We start from the raw sequence: 12394 nt of genomic DNA, 5'->3' as shown, positions 1-12394 counted from the left end.
AGGGAAGACAATTTTTACAGAAATTTTACCTAGACAAGCATGTATAGTAGATGTCAATACAGCCAGAAATATTGTTATATTAAATGCTCAGATGTAATAAATGAATAGTTCAACATTTTCAGAAATGCCTTTTATTTCTTTTTTGCTCAGAGATAACTGAAAAGACTTCAATCTCATGTCTGTAATTATGAAGCTACTGCCAGCAGCTGGTTAGCTTTGCCGGTTAGCCAAGCAAAAAATGAACTTAAGTTTTGTAGAAATTAAACAAACGAGCTAGGCTTGGCAGATTTTGTTACTTTTTTTCATAGAGCCTGGCTAGCTGTTTCCCCCTTTTTCCAGTCTTTATGCTAGGCTAAGCTAACCAGCTGCTGGCGGTAGCTTCATATTTACTGAACAGATGTAAGAGTAGTGTTGATCACCACATCTAACTCTGGGCAAGAGAGAGAATATGCCTATTTCCCAAAATGTCGAAGTGTTCTTTTAACGGTAGCACAGTTAACATGAACTGAAAATCCATCTATCGAGTGATATTATTGCCTGGTAAATGTTTAGCTACTCAACTAACCATGCTGCTGAAATAACACGTTTGCAGTATCACAAGTGCATTTCTTCAGAGAAAAACTTAAATCGAAGTTCATAGAGCAACTGATGTGTATAACACTGCTGCAGGATAAGAGATTCATGCCTCAGCAGAGAGCAATCTCTATGGCACAGCACATAACCGAGCCTGACACTTCCTTGAAATTTGTGTCGATTCATGTTTTACTTTTCATGCACTTTGTTTTTTTTTCTTTCCAACTGCTTTCTGAATAGCAAGCAAAATATTATATTTGACAGTGTAACTCTCAGTAACTTTAACAGTGATTTCACAGAATACATTGAGCTACAGCAGTGTTTTACATCAGCTTTAACTTCTACTTACAAATCTCAGACAAGTAACCGTACTTCTGCTTAACAAACCATGGTGTGAAATCCATCACAACTATTCCTCACTTGATTTCATCGCTACTGACTGCATTTCTTCACTGTAATTTCCTGTGAAGAGCTTCACCACCATCCTCACTTCTCAGTAACAACACACACAAAGCCTTTAGAGATCAATCTATTCCCTGTTCACCTCGATAGCTTTGTTTTCAGTGGCCCGTAGCCAGTAGCATGTTTTTTTTTTTTTTTTTTTTGATGGAACATCAATGTTCAGCATATGTTTTCATCATATAAACAAAGGCACACTCAAATCTCCAATGGTAAAAATGCCCCTGGAGGTGGAGTTGATGCAGAGACAAATTGGCATACTGTTCGTGTTTCCTGGCACTCTGCCTTTCAAGCTTCAAACACCCTAAAAAGTTGACAGCGTTATTAAACCCAGTCAAGTGTAGGTGAAGGAATATTAAATCATGGTTATGCCCTGATTCCTTGTCATCAATCCTCACGCTGCCTCAGTAATGGAATCTCAACTAAAGATGAGGCAAATTAAGAAAGCCAAGGTTTTACACATAACCATAATTGCCCACGATTGTGTTCGACAATACATATTAGTTTGCTACGCTTACTCAGCTTCTTCCAGCCCTGTAAAGTGACGAGTGGTGCTGCAGAACTGAATTAAAATTTGACAAATATTCCACATCACTCCAGATATAGAGAAGAGAAATAACAGCCTAGCCTAGTCACAAGAGTGTCCCAGCCAATGACAGTATATTGCCAATGGAGATACTGAGTGTGTGCAGACAGACAATCAATAAAACTGCAAGAAGCTCCCACAAGGCAGAGTTCCCTGGATGATGTTTGTTATTCATTCTGAGCCTTGCTGTTCAAGCTGTAAAGCACGGGTATGCTTACAAAGGAAGAAATGAATTTGGCAAGATCAGTAAGGCAAAACAGCTGCAAAAAAAACAACATACCTGCAGTGAAGTTGTAATTTGCGGAAAATCCCACCGCTTCCAGTTCACCATCTGTAACAAATTTTATCCACAGATATCGGCCACTACTCCTGATATCAGGCGGGTGGTGCTGACCGCAATACCGTCCGAGCATTGGAGAGAAGCCAAACGGTCCATCCCGAACCTCAATGTTGTCAAATTTACATTCCCAAGAGGACTCGATTGAATAATTCTCCTCAAAGTGTAGATCAATACACTGCCTTGGGGGGGCTGGAAGACACAATGAATATAATTACCACCTACAACAATGCAGGGAGTAGAATATGAGTCATACTTTCATTGATGAGCATTCAACCTGTTTCATTATCAACACACCCACACCTTCAATACACATCTTCAGTCCTGGCTGTTAAGTCATTTTCATCTCTAAAACACCAGAGCTGCAATAGTCTCTCTGTAGACTTCCATATTCACTTTGATGATATTTTAACCTGAACATCTGCACTGATTCACCAAAGATCACCTTCTAATGTGAAAAAATAAGTAGCTACTCACTGTCCAATACATCTCATAATTCACCATAGCCGTTACTGTGATCCCCCTCCTCAAGGATAACCCGAGGAATGACTGAGCTGAGAATAAATGGCTGGAAATGGCTAAAGAGAATATTTACCTTCAAGGATGTAAACACACTCTGTGTCTGGGGGGTATTTGTTCGGGTAATTGGGAGATGTGAAAAGCCCTCCTTCTGATTCTTTCACCCACGTTCCACATTGACCTGCAGGCTTCACTCCAGAATTGTTTTTCACTGAAATATATAGAGCGTAGTAAAAAAGAAAAGTCAGAGATTAAAGCTTGGAAGAGAGGATAGCCAAGCAGAAAAAAGAAAAAAAATGTGTGGTTGTGGTGAGATTACCTGCTGTATCCTTCTTTGTTGCCCCAGACAACCCAAGTATGAGGAGACTTGCAACAACTGTAAGAACACAAATAAAAAGACAAATGCATATTTAATGGAAGACTGTGATGTGAGCATCTTGGGTTTTTCTCCCTGTTTTTTGTGCACAGCTTGACTGAAAGAGGGTTGAGTCAGCAAGGAATACCTTTCAGGTTTTGGATTTCATGTATTTCACATTAGCATTATGCTAATGCTAAACCTGTCCAGAGTGTAACCATAAAGATCCCCCAAACAGCATAGAATACCTAAAATAATGATTAACATAACAGTTATGAAAGTACATTATCAATTATGATGATTCACATGTTTTGGGGTGTAAAAAACAGAAATCCTGCATAATGCTGATACACTCTTAATACCTCAGAACATCTGGGCCTGTACTGTAACTTTGTGCTAAAAAATATTTGACTCCAATGTAGAGCATTTCTTTTGGCCAAACCTTTCTTAAAAAAATGGAATTACAAAAAAAGAAAAGTGATTAAATTGACTGTAAACCAAAGCACCTTATAGGGAATGGCTGTCTTGTCACAAATCAGTTTTCTTAAAGTGTATTTCACAAAAAATGAGAATAAATCCAACATGAACTTACAATGTGAGTTTCAACACTGAGTTTTAGGTTGTGGGATGCAGAATAAATCTGCTTCTCATCTCATGCTGTTTATTTTATCCCAAGAAATCCTCATTCTGTTCTGTTGTTTTATCTGTTGCTCTCATATTTAGCGTCTTTCCAAACTGATTAAAGAAGCATTATGGTAGGTTATAGGGTAAGACTTGTTCAGGCAAGAAATCAGAGCTTTTTGGCCAAGTAGGCTCCAGCTGATGAATACGGATGTTCTTACCGTGATGGAAGCTGTGCCCATGTACCATGTCTGTTCCTTTCACAAACGGCTTCAGACTCAACTAATTCCATTTAGATTTGGGAATACTTGAAGAGAAAAAAAAGATTGAGATGAGAGTTTCTGAAAATTCACGCCGGGAAACCGCTCATACCATACATATACAACCTTTCGGTGAAAAACCAAATTTACTCCTTAGAATAAAATCTTGAATGTGTGGGGGGGAAAAATCCTTGCGGATGTGTCACAACAACTAATCACCAGTTTCATATAACATCAAAAACAGTTCTAAACACTCGCCCGATTTCCATCCAAACGTTTCTAATACCCTTTGGTGCTTTTGATGCACTGAAAGGATTAATAGTCCCGTCATCAGCCCTTCTCTAATCGCTCCACCTTTGCGATCTTCTTTTTGAAAATATCATGGACAGGCTTGTTTTGTCCTCTTTGGTCCCTGTATCAGGAGCGGGGATCCTTCAGAAGCACGCCGAACCGCGCAACACTCATCTCTGCAGCGTTATCTTTACTCTTTTGCGGTGCGTAAAAATTCCCGGGTTGTCAAAACAGTCAAGTGGATTTTCGCTTGGGTTTCATTTGTCGTTTCTGGGGGGGAAAAAGCTGTCAGTGTTGTTCTGAGTGCATCCCTCTGTCTTGTCTTCTATCAACTGGAGAGTCCCCGCAGCCAGCAGGAGTTAATGTATAATCTCCCTCCTCCTTCCGCTCATTCAACACTACAGCCGTCCAATGCGCCACAATCCTCGCGCACTTTAGACGCACGTATTGAAAACTTCTCCAGGACACGACTTCATCCCTCCATCCCACCCGCCCCCCTTCACGCACACATGAGCAGGCACCGGGAAAAGTAGAGGTGGAAGTGCTAATAGGTGTATATGATTCTGTATGTTTGTTTGAACAATAAGCACGAGCTGCAGAATTCATTTCAGCTCGTGCAACGAAAATGGAAAGGTAAGCAGAAAAGGCAATGGGATAGGAAATGGAATAAACAAGCAAAAGCAGGTACCTGTCAGAGACTGAGCTCTATCAGCGTGATCAGAAATGGAAAACCTGCAGAATGAAATAGCCTCAATTAGAAAGGCTGAAGAAAAACAGCATTATCTTGCATAAACAACTGGAAGCTCAAAATCATGTCTTTTATTCTTCTCTTGGCCATCCAGAGTCATACTGTAGCTTCTTTTAAAAAGGATCACCACGATATTCCTGTTGTAATAGGGATACTTAGCCCTTCAGTATGGTACAAGTACACCTGCCACCCACTTCAAGGTTATCATGAGTGGCATCCTCAGATTTTCTTCAGATTTATTTCCCTTTTTTTCTCCAGTATCTAGAAGAAATGGAGAGGTAAAGTGAAATGGGCACAGAAGCTACGCATTTTCTCTTTTCCTTCTTTGTTTTTTTTTTGCTTCCCAGAAAAGTGACAAGGAACCATTCATTTTCTGAGGTGTGAGTGTCAGGATGTATCCACGCTTATCCACCAAGTGTGTAGTCGCTCTCACACCTGATGACAAAGCTGATCAGAGGGTGCCCAGGGACAAGTCAGGGGCTCAGGCTCCGAAAATAGTCTTGGCACCCAGCAGACAATATCCATCTTCAGATACTCTTTGCTGCAGAGGCATTCTTGGATTCAGTCCCTCTGTGTGTATGATAATGCTACTGGTTAGTGTGTGCAGGACAATTTGGATCAGCTTAAAATATACTGTTAATGAACCACCCTGAAGTCCTTTGTAGCGATGTTATGCCCATGACAGACTTAAGTACAGTGACTTTGTCTGTTCTCTGTCTCTTTCACTTCCTCTTTGTGTGTGTTTTTTCTGGTACACAAACCCTCTTGAGATTTCTAAGATAAAGACTTATTATCGTCTCTGCTGTCCTCCTCTTAATTACATCCTGTCCTAGAGATTGGTCTTTTACTCACCACTCTAAAAGTGTTTGGTTTCATGGCAGGTAATGCAGACTTTGCAGGTGCCACGCTGACTTTCAGAATACGTGTGGGAATGGGAAATCTCAGAACTCTTTTAATAGGCTCCTGCTAATCTGTTATACAGAGTGATTTAATGGACTTGGGATTTAGACCCCCAACCAACACAAGAACCAAAGCTTAGCCAGTCACTTTCTTGCTATAGGATGATCAACTTCCTTGAAGCTCAGTGCAGCATAGCTTGCTCTGCTTTCTCTAAAATTTCACAAACACAACAAAGAAACGGCAGAAAAGAATTTGAAATGTCAATTTCTCTGCGAAGCTAAAGCCTATTATTGATCTTACTGAGGGGTATGTCAATAATATCTGCGCCAAAATACAATGCAGTCCCCAAAGCTTGTTATTGATTAACAGTGGTGCTGCGTCGTCTGACAACTTTATAAGCACAACACCACACGTTTCTGATGGGTAAACTCTGAGATAAAGCAGCAAAGCTATATGGGAATTATTCAAATGAGGCTTATCTGGCCCACTGTATGCAACAGTAGCCCTGGTGAATTTAACAGCAGCCTCCAGTTTAGCACTCCAGCATGTATAAACTGTTTGACTGAATAGCAGTGAGGCAGTGGGAGCATCTCAGAGAAATAATTCATTCCACAGCAGTCTCAAAGTCTGCCATTTTTAATTAAGGAAGTCTATCATTTGGCCGGAGATAACTATTGTGCTGTGTCGGCCTCACCTAAATTTGTAATTGTAATCAGTTTGGGGAAATGGGACATCCAGGTCAGGAACCATACATTTTACATACAGCACACACATAACTGAACAGGCAAGTAAGCAGATCAGTCGTCGTGCTGTTTAATCCAATTAAAGCTCAGGATTGCTCATTGTCCACCTGCAATTTAATTACTGCAGTTTCTCTAGCTTGTTTTCCACAACATCAAGGCTCATGAGCACTTAAAACACACAAAAAAACAGTCACAACAAGTATATTATCCTGTTACATATACAAAACAGCAAGTAATTCGTGATTGCATCCTGTTCATTTGGCTTAGACCTGATGAGTAAATTGGGCATTCACCTTCCACTTAGTGTCATTCTAATGACACTGCCAGAACTGTTTCTTTTTGTGAGTCTAACAGGGGACAGCGCTAAAGCGGATAAACACTTAGGCTAATGCCTGCTGCCCGGTGGGACTCAAATTAACCTTATTAGTGATGCATCGAGCAGTTTGTTGGCCCAAAAAAACTCCATTTATTTGTCATTCAAGGTGCCTTGTAGTTCATTAAGCAGGACCCAGTTACAAGAAAGGGTCGCTGCGACCACTGGCAAATTTTGAGCTGTTTTTTATGCTACATTAGCAGTCTGGGTCTCTGGTGATAGGCTGTCTTTATCCTGGTCCTGCACCTGGAGCCAGTGAGAAAATAATTCCATCAGATGATAGCCCATAAACTACCTGTGGCTTCATTTTTGTTGAGGTGCCTTTGTTAGTTTGCAATACAGCATGCCACTCTGAGCCCTGTGCTCTCGCTCTCGCTTGCTGGCTTTCCAAATAAAGGTATTTGAAATTTTTACATTATGCAAAATGGGGAAAACTGTGAAAAAACAGATAATGCTGTTAAAGGACATTTCAGAGTAGACAATATAATGTATTTGTCACTTGTGTAACTATGTAGAGTCAAAATCATAATCTTGGTGGATGGCTGTGAGATTATACTGTTGGGCAATCACTAAAGATTATTTTCATTATCGCTTAATTTACGGATGTTGTTGATTAATCTATTGTTTGGTCTAAAAATGTCAGAAAATAGAGAAAGAGGCCTATCATGGTTTCCCTAAGCCCGTGTTGATGTCTTCAAATAGCTTTTTTATCCAATCAACAATCCAAAACCCAAATATATTCAATTTACTATCATACAGGTTTAAGAAAACCAGCAAATAGTCACATTTAAGTCAGATTCAGTGGAATTTTGGCATTTTTGCTTAAAGACTCAACATCACTATGCAAATAATTATACCAAATTAAACATTTATTACCTCATAAATATAAAATTCGTGGCTATCCGTGAGGTGTTAGCTGAAATGCTGTGATATAGATGGAAAAAGCTGTAATTACTTTACAATGAACTTGCGATGAAGAGTTAGGAAATATTAAGAACAGTTGATGCTTTATTTCACTGGAGTAATAATGTCCTTTTTTAAAGCACAAAGGCTCCTGTTTGTGTCCAATAGTCCATATGTGTTTTACAACATCTACTGTAGAAAGTCAAATGTGCTTAGTTATCTGTGCAGGTTCTCACATTTAGAGATGGAAGTAACATGAGCTACATGATGTTCAGATTCAATATTTAAAAAGCAAGAACACACAGTACTCACATTTGTAAATTAGTACAATAGCATCACTTTCAATAGAGTACTTAGTATGGAGCAAGAATACAAAGCAGAACAGGCTGATGCATTTTAGATGTCAGTTTCAAAAATGGCCTGAATACCTGTGACATCCATCAATCGCCCAGTGTTGCTGATGTTGGTTAATGATTCCTTGTGAACTAAAATCATATTTTTGCATATGTGAAAGTACAAATCTTTGGTTCTAGCATGCTCTCTTTTGAAGAATTCAGAGCACTTAATGCTAATTTTACTTTGAACTTCTCCAAACTCATGACTCTCATGTCTCTTCAATGCTGTAACTCATATGTCAATCAAAATGGCTTTATCCATCCAGCAATTCATCTCAGCCCAGGAGGGGCAGCTGCACTGTCTGTGAACCTCAACGTCTGCTGACATTGCTACGCCTGGTCTGCAGATTTCTCTTCTCTAGTTATATAATATTGAGGGTATATGAGAGTGAAATTTTCTTTAGCACAGTTCAGCAGATCTTTTGTTTTCATGTTTCCTCTGCATGCTTCTCACTCTGCCCTCCTGTCCATATGATCAGGCATGAAAGGAACTGTGATTTGCTGCTTCACAGGTGTCCTGGATTTGGGCTAACATACCCTCTGCAATCTGTTCTGTGTATGAAGTCCCAAACCCCCGGGTTAAACTGACTGTGTAATTCGTCATTTGACCTCATTAGCCACTTGGTGGGGGGAGCAGGGGTGCCATGAACACTGTGGGGTGACACTCTGTGGGCCATAACACCCCTGATGGGGGATTTAGAGTCACCGGTGTCAAAACAGCCTCAAACACGGATTTGTTTGGACTACTTAGGTGGAGGGAATGAAGCCAGAATCATAGCTGACACTGATACAGCCCTCTGTTCACCGCGTCCAAGAAACCATGGTTAGATATATTTCAAAACAGTAGATTTTCGTACATGTTGCATGTACTGAATTTAATTTGCATGTATTAGAAATTTCATAGCAAACACATATGTTGAGGTTAATAACCACAGAAATTCTGTATTCTTATTATTTTTTTTTAATTCACACCTCTCACTTCCTTTTGTGGTGGTGTAAAAATGTTACTCGTCCTTGTCCTGTGTTCAAGAAGCCACGCTGGCAGGGAGAGAGATCATTTTCACTGAAATGCCAGGTGGGCTCTGTGTAGTGGGGAGAGATGACCTTTCATATTGGCCCCAGTATTTGAAGACTGAAGCTAGCTGCTGAGATCCTCTCACCCTTAAACATCCCCGCTCCGTTTCCACATTGTCAGTTACCTCAGTGTTTGTGCGTGGTACATTTCATTCGGTTGAACTGCAGTCAGTGGTTTTGCTTTTGAAAATGTCACAGTGAAGCATATGTTCTCTTTGGAGAAGTAAATCTGGATTATATAGGAGATGAGGATTTTCAAGACTAAGACTGTTGATAAAATCAAAAATGTAATCAAGCCAGCATGAATAGAAGATTAACTCCTCTTCCATTCAATTTTTTTTTGTTCTTGTTCCCATATTTTTGTATATATTTGAGCTTCACAGTACATAATGATGTATGTGCAGAGTTTGACACTTGAAGGCTGTGTTCACATTCATCTGAAGGAGGAATGTTTATTTGTGCTCACATTAAATCTGAGTTTAAGATGTGTACCTATGAGCATGATTTGTGACATCACAACTAGCTTAAAAAACAATCGTGGTCCAGTATACAACTTATACAAGTGTGATGTGGAAACTTGAAGTCTTCACTGCACATACAATGAGAAAAGACTCATCAGTGATGAAAGAGACATTATTTCTAACAGTTAAACCTTTGAAATGAAAAATATTTGTATTTTTATAGATTCATGATTTTTTATTGAAAGATTTCATTTCAAGGATTTCTAACCAGGCAATTTAACTTTTTTGTGGAAAAAACATATTAAACACAAATTATTATTTCAAGCAGAGTGTTTTTATATGTCTTAATACATGTGTGGAGGGGGTTTTTAATTTCTGATCATCAAAAAACTACACTATTTTGTAAAAAATTGTAACTTGACATTTTTCACTGAAACCAAAAACTGGACATGAGCATGAATTAGAAATATGAGAAACCTAGTTATATAACATAACTTGACTCTCCAACAAGAGCTTTCTCATCTTCCTTAGAGGCACTGCTGGGGTACAAGCTGTGTGATGTGAAAAAGTCCTAACTATACTCATTGATATGTGAAGTCAAACCATTGATGTGTGACAAATTCATTTTTCTGGGGTACAGGGCACCAGTTAATGTCTATAATGGAAGAAATGATGAAATGATTTTGTCTAAGTGAGAGAGGAAAGTTTTATACAAACTTTGAAGTTTAATTTTGTTGGGAAGAATATCTGAATCCATACAGTGGAATGCACCATTTTCCCATCATTACTGTATATGTTATGTTAATCTTTAATGTACCTGCATTTATAGGACCAAGTTTATTTCAGAAATATCCAATATTGGCATAAGTTCCACTTTTTTGCTGAAGTCCTCAAATGTTCATGCAAGGCCAGTATTCAATATGAACACTGCATATTTTATTACAGTATACAACAACTGATCAATGGCTACTTTTGTGCAGTAATGCCAGTCAAAACAATCAACATCCAGATACCTGTGATAGCAGCGAACACACTGTGCTGGAAAAAGCATGTGAACAAGAGTTGGATCATAACAAGAAGAAATCATAAACTAACCAACTCTGGAAACAGGAAAAAATAATATTAGAAGACAACTTCTCTCAAATTGTTGCTGGTGTCAATTGTTTCTTTTATTTTATGATTAAAAAAGTTTCCAGCCCCCTGTTGTCACACACAGCTGCATTGTCTGCTTGCCAATGCACTTTGCTGTAGAAGGAATAGTTTGACATTTTATGAAATATGCTTATTCGCTTTCCAACTGTTTCAAGCTAACAGGCTCCTGGCTGTAGCTTCATATTTAACAAACCTAAGAGTGATATCAATCTTCTCATCTAACTCTTGACAAGAAAGCAGACAAGCATATTTCCTAAAAGGTTGAATAGTGAATGCATAGTGTAAACAACTGAGACTTTTTGTGTAATGTAACATTATCTTCAATCATAATGGCAAATTTCACAAGAAATTTTTCAAATGAATTGAAAACAGGCTTTGTTTAAATGCGTATACGGTATTTCTCACAAAAAAACAAAAGGACAAAGTAGCATATGGATTCATCAGAGAATCATAGTCCTGCCCAAATGTTGCAATATGGCAGTTAAATAATTTATCTCAGAGGAAGCTCTTGCCATATTGCCTTAATCTTGTATCATAAACACTTCATGAGACACTGATAATAATTATTTTTCTGTGATCTCTCTCAGCTGAATGAACTGATTTCCATTTCCTCTGCTGTAAAGCATCTGTTCATTCAGTGTGAATAATAGCTGTGATTATCAAAGAAGATTCAACCCAAAAGACCAAATGAATGGTATTATGTCATAATGGGTGACAGTAAATTGTTCTTAATGTTTAGTTTATGATCTCTGCGCTACCATCATTGAATACCAGTCTGACTCATTGCATGAGCTGACCTCTACAAGAACCTGAGAGAAGAAAACTAGCAGAAAATGTAATTATCATGAATAAGAAAGAAACTCGTATTTACTGTATGTGTACTGGTCAAAATTTTAGTCTGCAGAGCTATTTTTGAAACTTGCATCATAAAATATATTTTAAAAGAAATATATTTTATATTTTTGGTGTACATGGTTTATAGCACTTCCTAGTTCCACAGTAGTGTAGCAGCACATTATCTGAATAATTTCTATGTACCATTCCTTGTCAACTTTATTGCATTCTTGCCATTGGGCCTGTTATCTCATCATTGCAGCTCTTACACAAATGCTGAAGCACTAAAGCAGCAAAAGAGAGGAGAAAAGATACTGAAGAGGAGGAAAATAAAGGAGAGGATGTGGGGGAAGGGTATAGAGAGTAGAGCAGAGAAGAGGAAAGGGAAGGAGAGGAGAGAGATGATTAATGATGACTGTAGAGAAGATGGCTAAGGTGGTTAGTGAAATTAACAGAGGCTTAGCCAGCAGCAGACCACAGGGAGTAGAAGATGCTTCACAGGCCCTTACCACCCCATATGGAACTTGTGTGTGAGTGCATGTGTGTGTTTGTACTTCGTTCTACATCCATGCAGTTAGATGCAAATACAGGCCCCTTAGTTACTGTTGCTGCGCCTGTAAAGCTTTCCATTCTCACACGATACAAAGAAAAAAAAATGTTTACAATGACAACATTAACAATTTTTTAAACTATTGTTCCTTGATTTCACATAGACAAAAGAAGGCTTCTCAATTCTACCTGGCAACCATCAATTTTGCCCCATGAAATGACAACAGTCAAAATTCACAAATACAATGGGCAAGGTGTATA

The 12394-nt window shown here is 38.7% G+C and overlaps 1 protein-coding gene across 3 annotated transcripts in view; it reads right to left on the bottom strand.

Annotated features, from left to right (window-relative positions):
- The window catches only part of neto1l (neuropilin (NRP) and tolloid (TLL)-like 1, like), an 84595-nt gene extending 80213 nt beyond the window's left edge, over positions 1-4382 (bottom strand). For all 3 annotated transcript variants that reach the window (XM_044340480.1, XM_044340478.1, XM_044340479.1), the window contains exons 1-4: positions 3672-4382; positions 2794-2850; positions 2551-2685; positions 1899-2147 (exon numbers count right to left, since the gene is read on the bottom strand). In XM_044340480.1, coding sequence (XP_044196415.1) covers positions 1899-2147; positions 2551-2685; positions 2794-2850; positions 3672-3699 — 469 coding nt within the window. In that variant the 5' untranslated portion in view covers positions 3700-4382. The remainder of the gene's footprint in view (positions 1-1898; positions 2148-2550; positions 2686-2793; positions 2851-3671) is intronic.
- Between the last annotated feature and the right edge of the window lie 8012 nt (positions 4383-12394).

The sequence above is a fragment of the Thunnus albacares genome, chromosome 21, assembly GCF_914725855.1.
Source record: "Thunnus albacares chromosome 21, fThuAlb1.1, whole genome shotgun sequence".
In the NCBI taxonomy this organism is placed as follows: domain Eukaryota; kingdom Metazoa; phylum Chordata; class Actinopteri; order Scombriformes; family Scombridae; genus Thunnus; species Thunnus albacares.
The sequence above is the reverse complement of the archived record's forward strand: the minus strand, read 5'-3'. Positions and strand labels throughout refer to the sequence as shown.